This window comes from Adiantum capillus-veneris, chromosome 27, assembly GCF_014529385.1.
Source record: "Adiantum capillus-veneris isolate H3 chromosome 27, ASM1452938v2, whole genome shotgun sequence".
Classification (NCBI taxonomy): domain Eukaryota; kingdom Viridiplantae; phylum Streptophyta; class Polypodiopsida; order Polypodiales; family Pteridaceae; genus Adiantum; species Adiantum capillus-veneris.
The window spans coordinates 8,054,136-8,080,403 of NC_140957.1; the positions used below are offsets into that span (position 1 = coordinate 8,054,136).

The 26,268-nt window shown below is 44.3% G+C and overlaps 1 protein-coding gene across 1 annotated transcript in view; it reads right to left on the reverse strand.

The window, feature by feature from the left end:
- LOC147421465 (CASP-like protein 5A2) overlaps nt 1–25,735 on the reverse strand; it is a 66,891-nt gene extending 41,156 nt beyond the window's left edge. The window contains exon 1 of the mRNA XM_086503565.1: nt 25,440–25,735. Within this exon, the coding sequence (XP_086359691.1) occupies nt 25,440–25,636 (197 nt within the window). The 5' untranslated portion in view covers nt 25,637–25,735. The remainder of the gene's footprint in view (nt 1–25,439) is intronic.
- Between the last annotated feature and the right edge of the window lie 533 nt (nt 25,736–26,268).

Here is a 26,268-nt window from a genome sequence, read left to right on the forward strand (position 1 = left end):
CAATATATAGTGTAAAGAAATCTGTAATCTGTCTCTGGGACTGTCTCTCTCCAACTCTCCTCAGTAAAGTGTCTCTATGCCTGTGTAACTCAAGTAGATACAGTCCAAGACATCTCTGATCCTCAGAACTCATGACCCTAGATAGAGGCCCAAAACCCTCTCTAAATAGACAATGAAAACGGCCTCGTATCTCATAGTACACTGTGCAATGACATATGTAATGTAACTCTGTCTCTGGCTCTAGATGACATAAGCGGCATATCGTGCTATCTGCTGGTATCACTCTGAATCTGCTGGTCTCAATCTCGAGCTATGTGAGGATGTGCGTATCTGACCAATGGCACAACACAAACCATGAGAAAGATGTGTGTCCATATAGCTAGGTCGAATCACAAACCCATCCCCTGTGAGGTGGAGAAGATGCTCTCTATAGAAATCCATCTTCGTGCCCAACTCCTGTACCGGCTCTATCCATGTCCTCTTTGTGTCCAGCTGGATCAGATCCTGACGAATGAGTCTAGTAATCTCCACCCGTGTCAGAGACATCAAGGGTGCATGTAGAGTACTGAAAAGGAGGTAGCCTGTCCATGATGAAGCCATGTGTCTGAAACCATGATGTCATCTGTGCATACCAGCATGATATATCCCCTTGTAGAGCTAACTCTCTGGAGGACTCTAGGGCCAACCTGGCATATCTATCTCTATTAGTATCCCATAGGCTGTGTACAAAGGAGACGGATCTGGTAAGCGCCTCAATCTCCATAGGGGGGAGAGCTAATTCCGCTTGAATGATATCATGTGAGGCCTTGGCTCTAATCAGCCGAGATCATAGATACCAAGGGTCTCTCCATACGTCTCCAACCATCCTGGCCTACAAAAGGTCCCCAAACCTGCACCCCATATAGCATAGTAGACGCAACCAAAGTATCAAAGAGCCATAACTTTGTCCTAGGTTTCTGGAACTGAACCTGCGAACACATCCTCTCCAATCCTTCCAAAGCCGCATAAGCTCTAGTCAGTCTAGTCTCTGCTGCTCTTCTCAAAGAAAATATCGGCCCAGTAAAGACTACCCCCAGGTAACTGTATGCATCTATATACTCCACAGTCTCCTGACCATATGTGAAAGTAGGCGTTGATCTCCTGATCCACTGCGGTGTGGTGTTAAACACCATAACCTTGGTTTTACCAAGGTTTACACACAATCCACTATCCTCTGCAAAATTGTGTAGTGCATCCAAATGTCGCTGCATACCCTCTGGTGAGTCAGATATCAACACAATATCTTCAGCATATAACAACAATGACATCCACGTCCCTGCCAGCTCGGCACCTCTGTCACCCTCTCTGTCAATGTAATCAGACACCTCATCAACATACATACCAAAATAGAGTAGGAGACAATGGGCAGCCATGTTTCACCCCAATAGTAGAGTGAACTAAATCACTTCCAGAGTGCATACATGTCCCATCACTGATCTGTACAAAGCCATAATCCCCCAAATCAACTCTATGAGCACCCCCTGTTGGGTCTAAAGGCCCTCCTTGGCCTCCTTGTATACATTATTTTTACTCACTTATAGTGGGGGTGGGAACCACCCCTTGGGCCATTTAAATGGCCCAACTTTATAATGTACCCTAACATAAATAACAAAGGATGGTAGATAGCGTGCTGGCTGAGTTTTTGCCGTACGCATAGACCTGTGTCGCTCTCTCTCTCCCTCTCTCTCGCTCGCTCACTCGTTCACAGCAGGAAGCCTCATCCTTGCCTTCAAACTGGTATCAGAGCTAGGCTACGTGCCCTGGGCGATTCCCTCTCGCGTAGGTAGCATTTTCTCTCTCCTGTGCAGATTTCCTCTCTCTAGAAACAGCAATGCAGGAGCTTTCTCTCTCTTCTCCAAGTACGGTACGGTGTCTACCATTGCTCACACGCTGAAAACAGAAAATTACAGGTCCAAAACAGGCGTTTTTGGGCTGTTTTTGGCTAAAAACAAGTCATTTTCTGCATATTCAGGTGTATAAACAGCAAAAACAGGCTTGCAGGTTAACACCGGGCACTTTGGGGAACTCAATTTCACGTTTGGAATTGGGGCTTTTTGCTTCTTTGCTGAAAATTGTCAAATTTCAGCAATTTTTCGCGACAAAACTTGAGGCTTTTGCTAATTTCAGCAAAAACAATCAAGTTCACTCCTTACAGGTGCAGGTGACGAAGTTACAATGGAGAATTGAGCAGTGAGAATTTGGGGCTTTTGCTAGTTTTTTTTTTAAATTCGGCAAAATTTCACTTATGTACTTACATTTGTGGTCAATTTGAGCAGAGAGATTGAGGCTTATGGAGCCTACACGTGTTTATTCAATCATTTGAGCAACTTTCATCTCTTATGTGTATTGCCAAATGTACTTTATGCAATGAAACTATGACATGTACAACATTGGGGTCATTGCAAATGCATTTGGTGATGTATAGTTGATGCGAGGTTGCTCTATGCGTTAAGTTTGACATGCTCAATATGTCTTCTTGCTGAAAATTTTACTTTTAAAGTAAATTACAGCATTAGAGTTGTTCTTGCAGACACTTTTACAGTGTTTACTTGCATTTGCTCTTGCGGTACAGTGCTTGTACTTCTTGGCTGAAAATTATCAGTTTTTGTTTTGTCTCATCATGGCTGACACTTCATCATCCTCGGACTCTAAGAGCCTCTTTGAGATCCGCAGGTTTGATGGTACAGGTTTTGAATTGTGGAAGGATCGCATACAGGGCATTCTTTTCTTGAAAGAGTGTGATGATGCATTGGCTGAAAATAAGCCAGAGGGTATGTCAGATGCAGATTGGACTAAGCTTAACAGGAAAGCCATTACTTACATTTTAAGATGGCTGTGACTGATGATATTCTTGTTGATATCAAGGGGCTTGACACAGCTCTGGCTGTGTGGGATAAGCTTAAAGCTACTTATGAGAATACGACTCCTGTAAATCAGGTTCATCTCATGAGGAAGCTTGTAAGCTTAGTGCTTGATGAGTCCAAATCTGTCCCTGATCATTTGAATGCCTTTGCTGGAATTTTGACTCAGTTGAGCAGGCTTTTGAGGATGATAAGCTCAAGGCTATCTTTCTACTTATGACACTGCCAGAGTCTTGGGAAGCATTGGTTGTTTCTTTGAGTAACAACTCCAACTTGATGTTGAAGATGATGAAACAGGAAACAGAAGGAAGACAGCAACTCAGAGTAGGAAGAAGATGGAGAAGGAGAAGACACAGAGCTTGTGTACGAGATCTCTGTAGTCTCTCTCTATGTATTGGAATAATAATAATGTACAAACTCAGAGCTACAAAGCTTATATGAAACCCTAAGAGATAAGGTGTCCTTTCACACCAGATGTCCAGGGGGAAAAACCCAGTGGGAGAAAAGTGCCCCTGGTGAAGCGCGTATACACACTAACACTACTACATGTCTACAAATCCCCCCTGTAGAGATAGTGTGAATCCGTACAAGGTAGCAGATCATCATGTGTATGAGAGTAAGCCCAAAGCTTTTCGGAAAGCTTCAAACTTTTCTCGTGATAACGCCTTCGTAAATAGATCTGCAATGTTATCCTGTGTAGGACAGTAAGTTAGTGTGATCTCCCCTGCATGTAGCCTTTCCCTGACATAGTGGTAGTGAACCTCTATGTGCTTTGTTCTTGCATGAAATACTGGATTCCTTGCAACTGCAATAGCACTCTGACTGTCAGTGAAAATGGTAGTGGGTGCCTGTTGACACTCACAAAGATCTGCCAATAACCTACGTATCCATACACAATCAACTGTTGCCATGAAAGCTGCCCTGTACTCAGCTTCACAAGTTGATGTAGCCACTGTGGGTTGCTTCTTGCTTAGCCAAGATATACATGCATTTCCCAAGAAAAAACAATTGCCACTTGTGGAATGTCGTGTGTCAAAATCACCAGCCCAATCTGAATCGCTGTAACCAAGAAGCTGCATAGAACTGTGCTTTCCATACATATCCCCCCTTGGAAAGAACATGGCAAGATTAGGGGTACCTGAAAGGTAACGAAGTATGCGCTTCACAGCCTGCCAATGATGCATACCTGGGCTGTGCATAAATCTGCTTGCTTGTGAAACCCCAAATTGAATGTCTGGACGAGTGTTGCCTGCCAAATATATCAAGCAACCAACCGCTGCTGCATAAGTATGTACATCAAAAGTTTCTCCAGCATCATGCATGCTCAACTTTGATCCAGTTTCTACGGGTGTAGAGATTGGCTTACAATTTTGCATACCAAACTTGTCCAAAATTTTATGCAAATATTTTGCCTGCAACATGTATATGCCATCCTCTGATTGCACAAACTGAATACCCAAGTAATAATGTAGCAAACCAAGATCAGACATCTCAAAGGTTTTTCTCAAAGCATCTTTAAACGCTTCAATTTCATCTGCAGTATTGCCTGTAAGAAGCATATCATCCACATAAAGTGTTAGCATAATGAGAACTCCATCTCTCTTTTTGACATACAAAGTACTTTCTGCTGGACTATTCTGAAATCCCTGGCCAATCAAATAAGTATGTATCTTCTCATACCATGCTCTTGGAGCCTGTTTGAGACCATACAAAGCTTTACGCAATCTACATACCTTTTGCTCTTGACCTTTTACAACAAAACCACTTGGTTGACTTACATAAACTTCTTCCTGCAAATCACCATTCAAAAAAGCAGTTTTGATATCCAACTGATGCACTTTCCAACCATGATGAGCAGCAATTGCAACTAGTGATCTAACTGTGGACGCACGAGAAGTAGGAGCAAAGGTTTCGTCATAATCTATGCCTTTCTGTTGCGCATAGCCTTTTGCCACAAGCCTTGCTTTGTACCTGTCAACAGTACCATCTTGTTTCCTTTTTACCTTAAAAACCCACTTTGTACCAATAGGCTTTTTACCTGTAGGCAAGTCCACTAGATCCCATGTATGATTCTTATGAATAGAATCAATTTCTTGCTGCATAGCATCTTTCCACTGAACACACTCTAAAGCTTGTGCAAATGAATCAGGCTGATCTGCATCACAAAGAGTGCTAAAGCAAGCCAAATCTACTTGCTCTCTGCCAAAAGTAGTACCAGCATGTGTTTTCCGTGGCAACGGTGCATCCAACTTGCTATCCTGCAAAGTTTTCTGAACCCATTTAGGCAAGGTTCTTTCTTCCCTGAGAACTTCTTGCTCTTCACGCACGATTTTCTCTACATCATGAGGTGTCACATGCTGATCAAAAGATTGATCAAGATTATCAACCTGTTGTGATTCTTGATTCTCCACAAAAGAAGGAAGCAAACCTTCAAATACATCATGTGTCTGCATATGAGGTACATCAAAAGCAACCATAGGTTGAGCAGTAGTTTCTGCAAAAATTACATCACGACTTTCAAAAATCTTGTTTGTAGCAGGATTGTAAAGTCTATAACCTTTACTTCCACTACTGTACCCCACAAATATACATTTGATTGCCTTATCATCAAGCTTCCCACGTAACTGCTGAGGGATGTGAGCATAAGCAAGACAACCAAAAACACGAAGATAACTGACTGAAGGTTTTTTGTCATACCAAGCTTCATATGCAGTAATGGTCTTCAAGGCACGAGTAGGACACCTGTTCAAAACATGTGCTGCACAAGCAACTGCCTCCATCCATAGTTTATGAGGCAAACTCTTAGCCTTGAGCATACATCTAGCTGTCTCCATTAAAGACCTGTTCTTCCTTTCTGCAACACCATTCTGTTGTGGTGTGTATGGCATAGTGCATTGGTGTTTAATGCCTTTCTTTCCCAAAAAATCCTTAAATGCACCTGACATGTATTCACCTCCTCGATCGGTACGAAGAGTCTGTACTTTGCAACCTGTTTCATTTTCAACCATGGCGACATAATGTTGAAAAACTGCAAACACATCTGACTTTGCTTTGAGTGGATACACCCAACAAAACCTGGAAAAGTCATCAATGAAGGTCACAAAATAAAGGCTGTTTCCTATAGATGGCGTCCTCATAGGACCACATACATCACTGTGTACAAGTTGCAATTTTCGTGTCGCTCTAACTGAACCATCCTGTGAAAATGCAAATCTGTGCATCTTTCCAAGAACGCAACCTTCACATACATGTCTTGGTGGCATCTCCAATAAAGACAAATCATGCACCATATTATGACGTTGTAAAGTCATCAAACTGCCATAACTAACATGCCCAAATCTAGCATGCCACAACTCAGCATCCTGCATGGCCTGAGTCTTTGTTTCTGCAATACATACCTGAATCTGCTTTTCATAACGATCTAGCACAAATAGTCCATTTTCCAGCGTACCTGTAGTGATAAGAGAATAACCATTCTCTCGATCTCGTACAGCACATCTGTCATCCTCAAAAATGACCCGAAGACCATTTTTTGCAAGAGAGGATACAGACAACAAATTCTTCTTGATCCCTGGAACATATAAGACATCTGGCAAGCATAAATCTGAACCATCTAAAATGGTAATCAGAATCTTACCAACGCCTTTGATTGGATAAGAAGCATTATTTGCACATGTCACCTTCTTTCCTGCTGGAGCTGCATCCAATGAACAAAACAAATCCTTCCTTGAAGTAATATGCCTGGATGCACCACTATCAAAGTACCAAATCATTTGTGTCTTGTCAACACTGTAAGCAGAAAAATTTGAACATACTACAAAAGCATAAGAATCCTGCACAAAGTTTGCAGACTCTTCTTTAGCTGTAGAAGAATCACCAGAAGCTGAAACAACCAAACTTGACGATTTCTTCTTTTCTTTAGCAATTCGCTTTTTACACTCACTAATGTAGTGACCAGGTTTCTTGCAGTAGTGACATTTACCTTTCTTCTTGGATTTGTCGGAATCACCTTTAGACTTCTCTAAAGATTGTCCTGCACTAGACTTGGAGTGATGAGCACTCTCTTTACCCCTGTTTTTGTTCTGTACAACAAGAGCATGATCCATACCATCCACCTGTAAAGACTTGTTCTTACGTGATTGATCCTCCTGCAATAGCAAAGCCACTAACTCTTCAAAATGAAGAGGGTCAGGATTAGCTCGCAAAGACAGAGTCAAAGAAGTCTGAAAAGTCAAATAAGATGGTGGTAGTGAATTGAGTGTTTTGGAAACCAAGTCCTTCTCTGGAATCACTTCATCAATGCTAAGCAATTGCTCTTTAAGATCCCTGATTTTTGTAAGATGCTCGACAATATCGTCACCTTCGTCCATCTGTATTTTGTCAAGTTGTTTCTTCAAAAACTCTATTCTGGCAGCGTTTCTTCCTCCAAACATAGCTTGCAGAGTGTTCCAAGCATCCTCAGAAGTTCTGCAAGATCTGATATGTGGTGTGATTGTCCTCTTTATGGTTAAGGCAATCACAGCCATAGCCTGTGCATCTTTAGTATCCCATCTCTTTTGCTCTGGAGTGACTTGTGAGGGTCCTGCACCAACAGCTGCACCACGACCAGGCGTGGAAGGTGCAATGCTACCTGGACGAACTTCATCTCCAGATACATAATCCCACAATCCTTTACCAACCAAAACATTTTTGGCCATAAAAGACCAAAGAGAATAGTTGGTACCATCCAATTTGTCTTCGGATGTAAACGCACCAAAAATCTCTTTCTCCGTAGATTGAGCCATATTGTAGATGCACACAAGAGAGCAAAAGAACCTCCAAGAGATTCACAAATCTCCTCTCCAATGCAAGCAAAACTCTACACAAAATCTCAGCACAAAGCTAAGACAAGCTGCTTCCCAAAAGAACTGTTTACCTGAAGAAAATCTGTCAAAAAGCACACCCTCTTGATCTAAACGCCTCGGAAAAGTAACTTCTGCTACGCTGCTCAGAACGAAATTCTGAGGGCTCGAACGGCTTCGAAAGGGGGGTAAAACCCCAGGTCGCCTGATCAGAATACTCCCGGAACGTCGAGGATGCTCCCACGAACAAATTTTCCGAAAACTGCCTGAAAACTGCGATTGCGCGCGCGGACGCGAAAACGCAAGTAGAGGCTCTGGAAATCACCTTGCTCTGATACCAATTGTTGAAGATGATGAAACAGGAAACAGAAGGAAGACAGCAACTCAGAGTAGGAAGAAGATGGAGAAGGAGAAGACACAGAGCTTGTGTACGAGATCTCTGTAGTCTCTCTCTATGTATTGGAATAATAATAATGTACAAACTCAGAGCTACAAAGCTTATATGAAACCCTAAGAGATAAGGTGTCCTTTCACACCAGATGTCCAGGGGGAAAAACCCAGTGGGAGAAAAGTGCCCCTGGTGAAGCGCGTATACACACTAACACTACTACATGTCTACACTTGACCTATGATGGTGTGCGTGGTTCTATTCTCAATGAGGAGATCAGACGCAAGTCAAGTGGGAGTGGCAATGGATCAGCCTATAATGTCTGTGGATGCAATGATAAAAGGCAAAATGTTGCAAATAAGCAAAGAAATCGCAGCAAAAGCAAGGAAAAACAGCAAGACATCACTTGCTATCAATGCGGAAGAAAGGGGCATAAAAAGCCCGATTGCAGGTTTTTTAAGAAAGAGCAGGAGCGCAAGAAGCAAATGAATGCAAAAGGCAAGAAAAATGATAAAGAGGGCAGCTCTACCCCTAAAGACAGTGAGCTTGAAAAGGCAAATGTGATCTCTAGTGTTGTCATTAAAGAGATTGATGAAAATGAAGACACTAGTGATTTGTGGGTTGCATCTTCAGATCCACATGTCATGACTGTTGAGGATATGCATATCACTAAGCATGATGTGATAGATGCTTTGCTTTCTACTCATGATGGCCTGTCACAATCCTGGATTGTTGACAGCGGTGCCTCTTTTCATGTAACCCCCTCTTTAAAGTGTTTTGCCTCATACACTGCAGGAAACCTTGGAAAAGTGTATTTGGGCAATAACTATGCTTGTGACATTGAGGGAGATGGCACCATACACCTGGCACTTGATAATGGCCAGGAACTCACTCTTCATTATGTTAGGTATGTGCCTGGTATCAAGAAGAGTTTGCTTTCAGTTGGGCAGTTGGATAGCAGAGGCTTCTTCACTACATTTGGTGGTGGCATGTGGAAGATCCAAAAGGGATCTATGCTTATTACTAGAGGCAGTAAGAAGGGTACTTTACACTATCTGCATTGCAAGGCATTACCTGGCCGTTTTGTCGCAATTGCAGAAGTGCAGTCACACATGGAGCTTTGGCATAAGCGTCTTGGACATATGAGCCATAAGGGATTGCAGACTCTTTCCTCCCTTGGTAGGATTGATGTAAAAGGCTCTAAACTTGATTTTTGTGATGATTGTGTACTTGGGAAGCATGTAAAAGCTTCTTACTCTCATGGAGCCTCTAAAAAGGCTAGTATTTTGAATCTCGTACATTCTGATATATGCACAATGCCAATAAAAACTCATGGTGGTTCTCGTTACTTTGTGTTTTTCATTGATGATTGTTCACGTAAACTATGGGTGTATTTGCTTAAGGATAAGAGTGAGGTTTTAAATGCATTTAAAAAGTTCTATGCCTTTGTTTGTACTCAAAAGGGTTTGAAACTTAAATGCATACGTACAGATAATGGGGGGGAGTATGTTTCTAAGGACTCTAAGGACAGAATGGGATTAAAAGGGAGCTCACTGCCCCTTATAATCCATCTTCAAATGGTGTGGCTGAGCGTATGAATCGCATGCTATGTGAGAAGATTCGGTGCATGCTATCTACAGCTAATCTCTCGCAATTGTTTTGGGGAGAGGCACTTAAAACCGCGGTGCATATATGCAACCGATCTCCACATCATGCACTTGATGGTGGCATCCCTGAAGAGGTTTGGTCTGGCAAACCGGCTTCATATGACCACTTGAAAGTCTTTGGTTGTGAATGCTATGTACATGTGCCTGTTGACTTGAGAATCAAACTCGATATGAAATCCTTAAAAGGCATCTTCTTGGGTTATGGAGATGAAGGTGAAATGGGATATAGAGTTTGGATTCCGGGGTCACATAAGGTAATTCGCAGCCGGGATGTCGTATTTAATGAACCTAAGCTGCTGAAAAATGCCACATCCAGTGACTTGGATAAGAAAAAGGTGAAATTTCAGCATGATCAGTCACTTCAACAACCATTTTCTACTGAAAATTCAGCTCCTTTTGATGCTGGTCATGAAGGCCAGCATATTATCATTGAGCCAGATGATAATGGACAGCAGGGGGATGCTGAAATTCAACCTGAGGGTCAAAATCAGCGTGTTGAAAATCAATTACAGCAGGGTATAAATGCTGAAAATCAGCCTCTAATTGATGGGGTTAATGTTCCGCATGATGTAGACCCATTACCGGTAAACATAGATCATTGGGTGAGGAGGTCTACGCGTCAGAGACGTCAACCAGAGAGGTTTCAGCCATCTTTGGATTGTATTTTGTTGACTGGTGAGGGAGAGCCTCTTACATACAAAGAGGCCCAGTCCTGTGAAGATAAGAGTAAGTGGGAGCTTGCTATGAAATCTGAGATGCAATCACTGTATGCAAATAATACATGGGAGCTTATGCCTTTGCCCAAAGGAAGGAAGGCTATTCCTAACAAGTGGGTTTATAGGGTCAAATGTGTTGATGACAAACCCAAGTACAAAGCACGTCTAGTTGCTAAGGGTTATGCACAGAAGGAAGGCATTGATTTCCAGGAGATTTTTTCACATGTGGTGAAGATGTCTACTCTGTGTGTGTTGTTTGCTTTATGTGCTATCTTGGATTTGGAGCTGGATCAAATGGATGTGATCACTGCTTTCTTACATGGTGACTTGGATGAGGAGCTGTATATGCAGCAGCCTGAGGGCTTTGTCATTCCAGGGAAAGAGCATTTGGTATGCAAATTGAAACGTAGCTTGTATGGGTTGAAACAATCCCCTAGACAGTGGTACAAGAAGTTTGATACTTTTATGCTCAACCATGGGTTCAAACGCAGCCATGCAGATCACTGCCTTTACACTAAAAAGGCTCCAGATGGTAGTCTTATTGTGCTAGTCCTATATGTGGATGACATGTTGATTGCTGGCAAGCATAAGGAGACTTGAATGCTTTGAAAAGGGAGCATCAATCGAGCTCTCGATACCATGCTTTGGAAATCCACAAAGCAACAATAAATCCATCTCCCATGTGACCTGCCCTCCTCAATGATGGCTCTGAGTGTCAGAATATGATCAAGAGTGGAGAAACCCCTCCTGAGACCGGCCTGGCCCTTTGCTCGTACACCCTCACCCTCTGCCCAATTACTCAAGTGTTGCTCAAGAATGGATGCATACAACCGTGCCAATGTGTGTCCAACCATAATAGTGTAGTAGTTACCAAGCTCTGTAGGATCACCTGCCTTCAAGATAGGCACAATAGTAGACAACCTCCAAGTCTCAGGTAACCCCTCACACATGGCACGATTTAACAACACTGCAAGAACCTCCATCAACATATCCCTAGCATGTATAAAGTGTTCCGCTACTAGACCGTCATGATCATATGCTCTCCCAGTCTTCATCCTGTCAATGGCCCTTTGTACCATCCCAGTGGTAAAGAAGGTGCTTGTAGCTGGGCATGGCTCTGTAGGGTTTGGATTCTGGAAGGTGTTCCAGTCCAGGAACCGTATATAATGATGTCGCATATTGGCCCCACACATCAGGTGAAGTAATCACTGGGGGAGGGGAGTGCTCTCATAAGAGTCGCCATGCCTCTCCTGAGTCCCTACTCAAGAACACCTGATATAAGTCTCGCTCCATCTGAGCTAGGTAAGCTCCCTTCTTCCGTCGCACAAGGCACCGGGAAGCAATCCAAGACTGTCTGTAAGGTACAGGATTAGCTGGCGGCTAATCCCCCGCAGGTACAGGTGATTCGGAGAGGTTTCGCGTGCGAAATCTCGTCCGATTCAAAGGGCAAGTAGCCCTACAGGTGCGGAAGCTCGAGGACTTGCTACGGATACGACCGGCACGCAAAACGGAGCCCGAAACAGTGAATTACAGCCTGCTGTGTATTTTTGCAGATTTAGGGTTTGGCCCTAAACGGACCCTAATACCCCCAGGAGGTTCAGGGACGCAAGGGGACCACTGTATAGGTGATCTAGCGCATTTTCGGGGCAGAAAATAGAGAATTCAGCGTGCTGCAGATTCTCGCCAGGTTTTGCAAAGTGTCCGTATGCGTCGGGAAAGTCATCCAATGCGTGGGAATACTGACTGTGAAGGGTCCTAGTACAGTTATGCTGCTGAAATCAAGACAAAACAGTTGAAATTCAGCCAAGATTGTGCGGGGCAGCTTGTAGGGAACCGCAGCTTTTATTCCCTCTGTTAAAGAATAAAGAAATACCGAAAGGGGCGTCTAATTTAGGGGCCAGTCTGGTGTCGGTCTTCTCATACAGGTGCAATCTAGCAGCCTGTATCCCTTTCCCCTTTGTTGCGTCTTGAAAGTACAGGTAAAGTGGGCGACAAATTAAACAGGTGAAAGCAAATAAGGTTTAAGTCTAAGGTCTACCGCCCTTTTCGGATTGTACAGGCCGGTTTCAGTACCTACGTACTAGGAACACACATCTAGCACATGTACCAATTGACAGTCACATCACACGGCATCACAGGACATCACTAGACATCACAGGACATCATATGACATTCAACATTCATTCGGATCTTAGACCATAATTTATCGGCAATGTAGTTAGCAATCGCATCTAGATCCAGTCGGGACCTCATAGATGCCCAATTGACTAACCCCTATTGCAACCATGTGTATTCGAGATCAATTAGACCAAAATGCTGCAGTCATTTCGTCTATCAGTTCCTGCACTTAAAAACAAGTCAAGAACAAATCAGTTTCATATTCCGGAATTCCATTTCATAAAGTCATCCAGTAGAATACTATAAGCTCTCAGTATCCCTGAAGCTCAAAGAGACATTAGTGACTCTAGTATTCAAAAATCGAGGCATCTGTTGACAAAGGAGCGGAGTAACTCCCCTGTTGTGCAAACCCACTGCACCAGATCTCTGGCCAAGCTAAATTATGGGTTCCATTTGGAATAGACTATGCTAAACCAAAAAGCTTCAAGGTAAAGATTCACATTCCGAGGAATATCTACTAGGTCTTCCTGCTCCTGTCGCTTCGCGTCCATTGCGAAGTAGGTCTTGAATTTAATCAAGAACCGTCAGTTCACTTTACCTTCTTTCTTTTTTTCCGTGCCAATTTCTGTTTTGGAACGAGTATCTGCTCGCTTTCGTCCAATTCGGGTTGTTCATCAACAGGCACATCGCCTTCAAAAGGCTTCAAGAGACTCACAAAAAAAAAAACATTGTGAATCCTCCAAGTATTCTGGCAGCTTCATTCCAAAGGAGATATCATTTATCTTTTCGGAAAACCTGGAAAGGTCCACACTATGTCATGCTAAGCTTACAAAGAAGCCGCTCCTTTCTCTTTTGTTTCTTTCTCGGTCGTGCCTTCCAATAATGTAAGAGCACCCAATCCTTCTCCTTCAAATTCAAATCGCGACAATGGCGATCTGCTGCCTTTTTCTGTCTTTCCTGAAATTTTTGCAAAGCCTTCCGACTCATTCGGTGCGATTCAGATCTGATGATATCCACTCTTCAAATCAATCCTACTAAAATACGAGGATCCTTGTAATCTGTCGAGTATATCATCGATCCTAGGAATCGGAAATCTGTTCTTGATGGTGATTTTGCTGAGAGCTCTATAATCGATGCACATTCTCCAAGATTCGTCTTTCTTCAAAACCAACAGCACTGGAGGGCAATTCGGTGAAGTACTAGGCTGGACAAGACCCTTTTCCAAGAGGTCTTTCACTTGGTTCATAATCTCTTCGTTCTGGGCTCGGCTCACACGATAAGGTGGCCGGTTCGTGGTGTGCTTCCAGGTATCAATAGTATGATCTTCAGGACGAGCGGGTGGCAACTCGCCTGGCAGGCCCTCTGAAAAGCAATCGGCATGAGTGTGGAGAAAATCTTGGCGTTCTTTTGTTCAGGTTAAAACATATTCGACCTTCTTCCATCGTTCAGTTCTCTCCCAAAAAAAAAGTGAGTAAAGAAACTGAAGTTCATCAAGTACAATCTGAGCCCTTCATCTGTCAAAGTCACTTTCTCAGCCCGGTAGTCAACCACGGCGTTGTTGTTGTGCTACCAACGGATTTCGAGTAGAACGTCACAACCTTCCAAGGCAAATACGTAAAACTCCTCATACCCTAAACACCCCTGTCCTTGCAAACGAAGTTTGCCAATGCTCGGTGTAATGGCAACATCCCGTCCGGGTGCCACTCGAACTACCTCCGCCTGTGGCCTCAGCCTATCGGACGTAATTCCAAATCGAGCCGCCAATTCCAAGTGAAAAGAAGTTGGCCTTGGCTCCTTCAAAAGAGCTTCCTTATCTTTCACTTTGTTCCAAAAGCGGCAAAGTTTGTAGTTTCATTCATTTGATTTGGTTCAGGCCCCACGCAATGTGGTACCAGTTCTGCTTTTTATCTGCCTTTTCTGCCACGTCTCTCAGCTTCTTTAGAACTTTCTAGTCTTTCTTCATCTTGTTCATTCGGTGCCTTGCTAGGGCACTTCGCGGAGATATGCCGAGTTTCCGCGCATTCAAAGCACTTCCCATCCTTTATGTAGAGAGCCCTCTCTTGAGGAGTAAGCTTGGGTCGTGCATTCTTATCTTTCTGTTCTAGGTTGCTCTTTCTCTTTCTACTTTCATTTTTCGAAGTCTGTTCGACTCTTTGTGTCATGATCTCACCTGTGAGGTAGGTCAGACTCCCAGAGTGAATGGCAAAACCCCGTTTCGCATGACTCATCAATTCCTGAATGGAAAATGACTTCTGTTCCAAGCAGTGATCTTGGATCTCTGTAGGAAGACCCAAGGTAAACCGCTCAATCTGTTCCTTGAACGAGATCTTCTTAAATGAAGAGGCGGCTAGAAAAGAGCTCCAAAATCTCTCGCAAATAAGCGTCCACTGTATCCTTCTTGGTCATCCGAAAATGGTTCCAAGCAGTTCATATATCACGTTCGTACTCTTGAGTCAGCCAAGAAGAAATAAAAAGCCTCTTGATTTGTAGCCATTTAACTTGCACAGTCTTGTTTAATAGAAGCGTGGACCACCAAGTTCGAGCATTGCCCTTAAAGTAAGAGGCAGCTCTCCGAATCTTAGAGTGCTCTGAGTGACGCTCTCCCGCGAAAGCGATGTCAAACTGCTGTACAAAAGACAAGGCCTTTGAAGCATCTCTATAACCAGAAAACGTGTCAAATTTAATTGACTGTCCACCTTTCTTAAACTCTCGGACTTTCTTGCTTTTGTCTTTCAAAAAGTCATACTGGTTGCCTTTGTAAAAAATTCTTCTTCTTTGCATAAAAGTTGTTGTCGTCAAAGTCTGAAATGTCTATAGACGAGTCCTCTGTAGAACTGTCACTCACTGGGCGCGATTAGACTTCTTTGCCTTTTTCTTGCCCTTTCCGAAGCCTTGTTTCTTGCTTTGCTTTTTGCCTTTTCGGTCTTCTTCGCTTGAGTCAGATGAGCTAGAAGAACTGTCAGAAGAAGAAGAAGAAGAAGAAGAACTGGGTACTCCTTCAAATCGAACACGCTTCTTCTGTTTCTTTGCCTTTTCCAATGTCGACTGACGACCCAAATAACCCGGGAAGTCAGTGCCTTTCTTCTGCTTTATGCCATGCTTTTTAGCTTTGTTCTGCGCATCAAAAAGCTGAGCAATTCGTACATCAACCACCTCTTCTATTCTTTCTCTGTATACTTCTTGTGAGTAGAAGGTTTCTTGAGTGCCGGTTTTGGGGGTGGTGTTGTGGTTTTCTGCCACTACGCGTGCACTTCCTCGAAAGAAGTCTCGCTCATATATTTTACAAATTTTGGGTCCTTCGCAAAATTGAGCATCATCTCTGTTGCATCGCCGATCAATTGACGATGCTCCATCTCTGGACGCTCCGCCTAAGTAGACCGAGGCGGGCCATACTCCTTGCCGGAATCTTCGTTGTGATCCCTTCCCGCATCTCCGGATGCAGAGGGAGTCGACTGATCTTTGCCTAAAGCCATAGGTGCCGCGGAAAAAAAAATTGGGATCGGATTTCCCTTAGAAGAGAAATCGGCCATGCTCTGATACCACTGTAACAGACTTGGACACTCCAAGTCAAGAATTTACTGCGACAGCACCAAATAACCACTTCAAAGCAGTTCACAGTTCACAATTTATTCGACACTGGCCTGGCGGAGTTTCGTGCCTAGTGATATAGGCGCTAAAGACTGGCGCCCCTTTCGGTATTCCTTTTTGTATTAATCTGAGTTCAAAGTACAAGAGTGCGGGCAGACGCTCACACTCAGACTCTGCGTCTAGATGCTCTGAGTTATTAGGCCCTGCCCACGTATTTAAAGAGTACAAAGGGAGCTCCCAAAAGCTTCAAAAGCTGTCCCAAAAGCTGAAAATTAAAAGCTTTGAAAATAAAGCAAAAGCTTTCTCTGCTTTTCACAATCTCTCTCTTGAGAGGGAATAAAGAAAACAAAAGAACTCTCTCTCTTGCTTAAATAGAAATAAAGCAAAGAGGCTTCTCTCTCTCTCTTTCTCAACTTGCGTAGAAAAAGCAAGTCCAAAAACTGAAATCAAAAACTGTCGCCCTGCTGCCCGAAAATCACGCCGCAATTCGCGGGGGTCCGTACAGCTGCCACGTGTCAGGCCACATCAACAGATTAGGGTTTTTAATTTTTAGAGTTAGGGTTTCAGAAAATTAAGGTTTCTGATTTTCTGCAGTTAGGGTTAGGGTTTCAGCAAATTGGGGTTTCTGATTTTCCTGCAAAGCGGGCAGCCACGTCATCACTTTGTGACACCTGTGATTTCCTACGAGCTGCCCCGCATAATCCGGGCTGAAAATGACCTGTTTTGGTCCGATTTCGGCAGCATAAGTGTACTAGGATGCTTCACAGACAATATCCCCACGCAAAAAGTGACTTTCCCGACGCATACGGACGCTTTGCAAAACCTGGCGAGAATCTGCAGCATGCTGAATTCTCTGTTTTCTGCCCTGAAAATGCGCCAGATCACCCGCACAACGGTCCACTCCAGTACTCGGACCTCCTCGGGGTATTAAAGACCGTTTAGGGTCGAAACCATAAACCTGCAAAAATATACAGCAGGCTGTATTTCCCTGTTTTGGGCTCCGTTTCGCAAGCCGGTCGCATCCGTAGCAATTCCTCGAGCTCCAGCACATGTAGGGCTACTTGCCCTTTGAAACGGACGAGATTTCTCGCATGAAATCTCTCCGAATTCACATGTACCTGCGAGGGATTAGCAACTAGCTAATCCAGTACCTGTGCAAGAGGCTCTTGCCTCAGCAGTCGCACATGAACCCACACAACATTACATAGGTCAAATGAAGACCCCTCTTGTGGGGCATCACATTACTACACGTAGGGGAGAGAGACAGCACTGTAGAGTGTGCAGGACATCACTTCTTGCACTACACTGTACATAAGAAGGAAAGCTTGCACACAATAGCTTTGGTACCTGTAACAATCCATCATACGGCTGAAAAATGCAGCCCACATTTTATTTTATTGTCTCTCTCTCTCTTAAGTTGGAAAATGCCCAAAGATGTGCCAAGTGGCACTCATGCATTAATTCCCCGCTTTGGACCTTCTAGTCTATAAATCTCTCAACCGGTTGCTCAATTGACTTAGCGGCAGAGTAATGAAATGTTCCTCGTCATTCCGGAGCTAATGACGCGTATAGATTTCATGGCCCAAAATAGCAGTTCCCTAAATTTTAGGAGATGCTTCCATTGGACTCTCACTGGTCATCTGGCCATCTTTCACCACTAGGACCACTTCCATTAATGCAATGTAGCCCAGTTCTCGAGTGATTCTCTCTTGGTGATCCCCCCATGGCACTGTGCCTCATTTGAGTTAGTTTCCTAGTATCCAGCAACTTATTAAGTGCGGCGAGGGGACCTAGATGACTTTGAACTAAGCCTAGACACTGGAATTCCAGTGCCGACCAACTTCTCGTCTGCGGGTGAAACTACTGTTTCACACTAGCCATACAATGTCGGACCATTTGCAACTTCATAAAGAGGGTCCCAAAAATTAAACAAAAATCATCGGAAAGAAACCAATAACTCGAGTTAGAAATTGCCACGTCCTCGTGACATACCGCCCTTTTAAAATCGCAAACATCCTCAATTGCGTGCCATATATACATGCCATAGATGATTTAGTGTGGTAAGCACCCTTTTATCATCGCATGTATCCGCAAGAAAGACTCTCAAAACATGTGTACAAATGACATAATGAGACCTTCATACTTTTGTCAAACAATGTATACTGCTATTGCACTGAATCCATGAGTATATTCGATGTGCTAGTTCTATCATTACCCCTCCTTTGCAGACATTGGGTTAGGGCATACGTAGGCTATAACCCAAAGGCCTCAAGGTAAAGCTGCAATACATTTGGTGACTCTGACAGTTCATGCTCTTCTATCCACTTTGCATCCATAGGTGGATAGTTCTTGAACTTCACCAAATAGCATCTTGCAACTTGTCCCTTAACTTTTTACCAGTGCAAGAGGCTCTTGCCTCTGCAAACGAGCATAATTCCACAACACTGTAGCATACTACCCACGACCAAGTAAGCTCAAATTCCAAGATGATTTACCAATGCGTCAAAGAATCTAAGCAATCGCCTCAGAGAATCGGTAAGTAGCATACCACCACGCGGACCCACATCACTTCCGCAGGAAATCTAGTGGCCAGTCTACCACAGTGAGACCTCTCCCTATCTCATCTTAGTTCAAACTTGCAAACCCTAAAAACACATCAAAAAATCAGCCCTAATTTGACAACTTTTTGGCACGGCGAACGCTGAAAAGGTTATGAAGGAACATGCGGAATTTCTTGTTTGTCCTGTGAAGAGGAACCCTCTTCCATAATGCCCTTCTCTTTGTTGGCCATAGTGTAATCCCACGTTCATGTACTCTATGTCTTCACTAAACCAACCGAGGCTGACTCCTTGAGGAAAAAGTGATTTTGTCCCGACGATGGAACCATGAAACCGCCCCGTAGGGCAGTAGGCTTTGGCTTTCACCCGAAACTTTATTCTAGACTTTAGGACACAAAGAAACTTGCAAATAAAACCTGTGACGGGAATTAACACTTCAACATACACGGCTTGGAAGCTAGAGTGCTACCAAGCAGACACCGACACCTGTTGGCCCCAAAGACTGGCGCCCCTTTCGGTATTTCTTTATAGTATTCGGAGAGGGAACAAAACCTGTGATTTCCTACGAGCTGCCCCGCATAATCCGGGCTGAAAATGACCTGTTCTGGCCCAATTTCGGTAGCATAACTATACTAGGACGCTTCACAGACAATATCCCCACGCAAAAAGCGACTTTCCCGACGCATATTGTCGGGCACTTTGCAAAACTTGGCGAGAATGAAACCGGCCTATTCAATCCAAAAATGGCGGTAGACTTTACTTCAAACCTTGATTTAGCTTTCACCCATTATTAGTCGTCTATTCTACCTGTGCTATAATGACACAAGAGAGGGGAATGGGATACACATGCTAGAATGCACCTGTATGAGAAGACCGACACCAGATTGGCCCCTAACTTAGGCGCCCCTTTCGGTATTTCTTTATTGTTTAAAAGAGGGAATAAACGCTGTGGTTCCCTACAAGCTGCCCCACACAAACTTGGCTGAATTTCAACGGTTTCGGCCCGATTTCGGCAACATAATTGTACTAGGACCCTTCACAGTCGGTATTCCCACGCATTGAGTGACTTTCCCGACGCATACGGGCACTTTGCAAAACCTGGCGAGAATCTGCAGCACGCTGAATTCTCTGTTTGCAGCCCTGAAAATGCGCCAGATCGCCTGTATAACGGTCCCGTTGCGTCCCCGAACCTCCTGGGGGTATTAGGGTCTGTTTAGGGCCAAAACCCTAAACCTGCAAAAATACACAGCAGGCTGTAATTTACTGTTTCGGGCTCCGTTTCGCGTGCCGGTCGCATCCGTAGCAAATCCTCGAGCTCCCGCACCTGTAGGGCTACTTGCCCTTTGAATCGGACGAGATTTCTGGCGTGAAACCTCTCCGAATTCACCTGTACCTGCGGGGGGATTAGTCGCTAGCTAATCCAGTACCTGTGCAAGAGGCTCTTGCCTCGGCAATCGCGCATGAACCCACACAACTGTACATTGGTCAATTGAAAAGCCCACTAGTGGGGCATAACATACTGCTAAAGGGGAGAGAGAGGGCAGTGCGTAGCGTGCAGGGCATCACTCCTGGCACCGCACTGTGCATAAGAGGGAAAGCAAGCACTCCATAGCTCTTGACCTGTGACAATTTCTGCAAAACAGCCCCTCCTCTCTTCAAATTCAGCGCCAACTCTCTCTTGCATTAGAAACTACACCAGAATGTGCCACTTGGCACATTTACAAGCATTTTCCCGTTTCGGGGTTGCCGCCTAAAAATCTCCCAACCGGTTGCCCAGTTGACTTCACGGCAGAGTAAGAAAATGTTCCCCTTGTCATTCCGGAGGTAATGACGCCAACACATTTTCAGGTCCCAAAATAGCAGTTCCCTAAATTTTAGGAGATGCTGCCATTGTATCTTTCTAGGTCATCCGACCCTCTTTGTACACTGCGGCCACATCCAGAACTGAAATGTAGCCTCTGTAGCAAAGGATTCCACTTTGGCTAGTCAATGACCCCACTTGGCTACCCATAGTCCTTGTCCAACCTTAGTGCTCTCTTGCCCTCATGCCTGGACTCCCTCTGGACAGTTCCACACTAGCTATGCAATGCAAGGCAGTTAGATTTCCCGAGGGGTGTTTCCAAAAAGTGAAAGTAAATAGATAATAAGAAAGAAATCAACAAAAAGGATAGATAGTAGTCACACGCTGGTGACAAAGAATCTGCAGCACGCTAAATTCTCTGTTTTCTGCCTTGAAAATGCGCTAGATCACCCGCACAACCGTCCCCTCGCGTCCTCGGACCTCTAGGGGTATTAGGAACCGTTTAGGGCCGAAACCCTAAACCTGCAAAAATACACAGCAGGCTGTATCCCCTTTTTTGGGCTCCGTTTCGGGAGCCAGTCACATCCGTAGCAAGTCCTCGAGCTCCCGCACTTGTAGGGCTACTTGCCCTTTGAATCAGACGAGATTTTTCGCATGAAAACTCTCTGAATTCACCTATACCTGCGGGGGATTAAAAACTAGCTAATCCAGTACATGCGCAAGAGGCTCTTGCCTCGGCAATCGCGCATGAACCCACACAATTGTACATAGGTCAAATGAAGAGCCCTCTTGTGGGTTGTGGGCCTCACGTTACTACACGTAGGGAAGAGAGAGCAGTGTAGAGTGTGCAGGACATCACTTCTTGCACTACACTGTACATGAGAGGGAAAGCTTGCACACAATAGCTTTGGTACCTGCAACAATCCACCATACGGCTGAAAAATGCAGCCCACGTTTTATTTTAATGGAAATATCTCAACCGGTTGCTCAGTTGACTTAGCCGCAGAGTAATGAAATGTTCATCTTGTCATTCCGGAGGTAAAGACAGGAACAGATTTCATGGCCCAAAATAGCACTTCCCTTTTTAGGGGATGCTTCTCTCTCTCTTAAGTTGGAAAGTGCCCAAAAATGTGCCAAGTGGCACTCGTGCATTAATTCCCCGCTTTGGACCTTCTGGTCTATAAATATCTCAATTGGTTGCTCAGTTGCCTTAGCGACAGAGTAATGAAATGTTCCTCTTGTCATTCTGGAGCTAATGACGCGAACAGATTTCATGGCCCAAAATAGCACTTCACTTTTTAGGAGATGCTTCCATTGGACTCTCATTGGTCATCTGGCCATCTTTCACCACTGGGACCACGTCCAAAAATGCAATGTACCCCAGTTCTCGAGTAATTTTCTCTTGGGGACCCCACCTTGGTACTGTGTGCTTCATTTGAGTTAGTTTCCTAGTATCCACCAACTTATTAAGTGCGGCGAGGGGACCTAGATGACTTTGAATTGAGCCTAGACACCCTTTTACTACTAAAATTCTGGTGCCGCCCAACTTCCTGTCTGCAGGTGAAACTATTGTTTCACACTGGCCATATAATGTCCAACCATTTGCAACTTCAAAAAGAGGGTCCCAAAAATTAAACAAAAATCATCGGAAAGAAACCAATAACTCGAGTTAGCAATTGCCACGTCCTCATGACAGCCGGAACGAGAACGGGGCCGGATCAATCGATCGTTGAATTACCTCCATTCAACTTAGTCCCAAATCGACTCCTAAACAACCCCAAAAACTGCCCCCAAACCTGACCTCAAATTGTCCCAAATATGTCCCCCAAACAACCCTAAACTGCCCCCAAAATGCCTACTTTTGCCCCCACACCCCCCCCCCCCCCCCCCCCCCGGGGCCTATCCGGAACACCTGTGTTTTGGAACGGCGTTTCGGAATGGACTCCGTTTCGCGAACAAGACACGTCCGGAACGCCCTTTCGGAACGTTTGGGCTGCGTTCCGCCCGTTCCCTGTTACACTGATTTAAAGGGCTCAAGCCTATCCAAAAGCAGTTCATGAAAAGCACTGAGATTAAAAGCAACAAGCCTCAAAAGCTATGGGTTGTCCAAACAATCTGCCACATCAACAGGTTGTTTTGTAAATCGCGGACAGGCCCGTACACAGCTGCCACGTCATCATCTTGCTACGCAAATTGGCTCTGGGTGTTTTTAAGGTTTAAGGCCCCTCAGCCACTGATCTTCAAGTTGGTCATGGTTAAGATTTTTAATCATGGTTAGGATTTTTAATCCTAACCCAATTTATCTTTGGGCCACTCGGCTTGTCTTCAGTAAGTTGGTAAACTTCTTCTTCGGCTTCTTCTATTAGGGTTTAGGCTCCTCGACCAAGGTCTCCATGTTTGCCAGGGTTACGATCATGGAGTCCTAACCCTATGGTCTTCAATGGTTGACACATCAGAAGTTTGTGACAAAATGCGATGTGAAACCGCTATATGTACGCATAGAGCCTTTACTCCCTTGTCGCACACTTTGTACCCCGCAAACCTTGTGCCAGTCTCTCTATATCTCTCTCCGACGTTTTCCTCTCTTCTCCTCTTCCTCTACCGCGTGTTCCCTTGTCACCACACCTTCCACTACACTTTGACAGACAAAACATCAAGTTTCATGACTTTCTCAAGGCCTCGAGTCCACTGCCTACAGCATAGACGAACCACAAATTACATAGGTTATACAAGGTAAGCATCTCATTCATACAATTGATTCACTAGCGCTATTTCTTGCTCTCTTGTTCAACAGGGCATTAGCGAAGGTTTTGACTGCTAAGTGGACGATGCATACCATTGTGTTGATCCTTGATTCAAGGAACCACAAGACTATCATGGCTAGCCACATCTTGGTGAAACTTTATAAAGTTGAATATGTATACAAAGCGGGATGGCCACCAAACCCCTCACCAGGCTAGCTTCAAGGATAAACCACGGATTTGTCAAAGCTGCAACTAAAAAGGTCAGATCTAGTCTACAACCACGAAAACTCCTCTCAATCAAGGGCAACCGCCACATCTCTGATCAACCTTGATAGACATGGAACTCCTCCAAATCAACCTCAAACATTGGACAGCCCTCCGTAGCAAAAAGTGCAGGGGGGCCTCATCATATGCAAACTTGCAATGGGAACGCACAGCACAAGAAGGAGAGGGAGGCTCATAAAAGAGCAGACAAAAAACATTACAAAACCGGGGGGGGGGGGGAGAGAGAGCAAATAGCCCCCGATGCTAGCTACACTGCAAAATGTTGAAAAAATACAAGGCAGGAGGCGAAGGATGTCCCTATAAAGAGATCACCCGCATCTATCCGACCTCTTGAGTCAAAACTCCACGATCTAAACATGGGGTGCCTTGGAGAAAAAGTATGTCACATTAACCATAAAGATAAGTATGGCTAGAAACTGCAATGAACGGAGATATTAACCCATAGTGACCCTAGGAACAGGTGTTTTGCCTCATGTCATTCTTCCGAATGAGCACATAAATGGCTCGTACCACCGAAGAAGTTACATCTATGTCACAAATTGATGACGTGGCAGTTCTGTCCGAATTTTGCACTGACATGCTGACATGGTAGACAGTACGGATTTTCGTGTTTTGCGCTAACAGCTGCTGACGTGGCAGGCTATACGGATTTCCGCAAATCACGCTGGCTAATTTTACTGGCAGATTTTGACCGATTGCTTTTGAGTTTAAAGCTTTTCATGTAAACTGCTTTTGGGCCTAGGGCCTTTAAATATGAGGCCATGGGCTCATTCTCTGGCATGCTTCTGGACGAAGGTGCAGAGGATGGAGTACCGGCTTATACTTAGTTATTGAAATATAAAGAAATACCGAAAAGGGCGCCAAGTTGGGGCCAATACTCTCTGGGGTTGAATTCCGCAACTCCATGTCGCGTGTCGTCTCTCTCTTTCAATTTCAATTTTTATTTGAAGTGCTAAAAGTCTATTCAGTCTGTTCTTTTCTATTGGCACGTGGTGCCCGTCTTGTGAGAATCTACCTCAAATACGACCAGGCTCCGCCACAAAACAACCCTCATTCCCTAGTCTCCTCCTAGGAGATATGGGACTCAGCACCAGACAAAAGATGAAACTCTAACACCCCCTTTCAGCTTCTGGACAGGGAACCAAAACAAAAGTAGCACTGCACACAACACGATACTCCGTCAATGTGAAAGACAAGGCAACAATTGGTTGCTTCTTACTACTCCATGAATCGCTCCTAATCCCAATGAAAAGGTGTGAATCCGGATTTTCATTCCAATCGAAATCATTCCATCGTTGAAGGATAAATCTTGCAGTCTATACCTCGAGTAGCATACCGTATGCCCAAAGACTCTAATTGCTTCAAATACTGCAAGATCCAAAGAGCCTGCAGAAGATATGATTAGGTGACTGAGGCTCTACATAATGAAGGAGAGATGTTCACACGATTACTCGTTGTCCACTCTTGATCTTCCTGATTGGTATTGACTGAAGGATGACATATTGAACGATGACATGCAAGGTGTTGAAGGCTTCGTTAGAGGTGGGAGATGTCCACATTGGAACTTCTTGCGTCCCAGCAGGTTTTGGTCTAATGGTTTGTGTCAATAAATCGAAAAGATTGCTATTTATTGATGAATTGTACCAAGACACAAGTGATGCCTTTCTCGTGCATATACTAAAAGCAATAGTATGGAAAACTAAACAAATCCGGGATGTCCCACTTCCATACAGATCTAATCTGACAGAAAGATGCAAATATACCTGTGTGTGTGTGTGTGTGTGTGTGTGTGTGTGTGCGCGCGCGTGTGTGGAGAAACAGAGGGGAGAATACCAGAAAGCTGTGACACTTGAGAAATTAGCGGCAGAGATCATGACGCTGAAGGAGGCAATGGCAGCAGAGAACTGGCAGAGGCGGAGGGCGAGGCTGCTCGAAGTGCCGGGCACGACGAGCATGTCCCCGAGGCTCCAGCGAACGATGACGAGAGGAGGTGCGGCGGGAGCGTTTCGGACGGGGACACTGCCGTCCATGGCTACCTCAAGCTTTCCGACAACAACGAGAGCGGACCAACCATCTGCAGCTCGACACACCTTGTCTGCGTTTCACACTTGTCCAAAGAGAAGTGTAAATTACGTCAAATTCTAAGAGACGAGTGTTTTACAACTTTAGCATACTCTCACTGCGTGTGAGAGGAGCACGACTATGGAAGATCACCCTTAATACACATGAGCTCACGCAACCCGCCTACGGCAGCTCGAGCTCGCTCTTACTAATGGTTTTGAAAAGCTCATTCATGAGCGCACATAGAAATATGCACACTACATCTCTCTCATTTTGCTATTCTCGCTTTCAAATGTCTCTGTGTATCTATGTATGCATGTAAGTATTATATATGTGTGTATGTATACATATATGTATATGTAGATTGAAGGGTATGGAGGTAGAGATATGGATATATATATATATTATTGCAAAATGTGGTGCCGTTGAAGGCACATGTTTTGTGAGGGCCCTATTGCCATATTTATTTATTTGCTCATCAACCATTTCTTGTGACCACTTCAATGCTCTGACAAACTCACATGTAGCTTGTGTCCATTCGTCTATTCTAGCTTCGGTCCTTGAAGGTGAAACTTACACACTTCATTGCCTCAATGAAGTG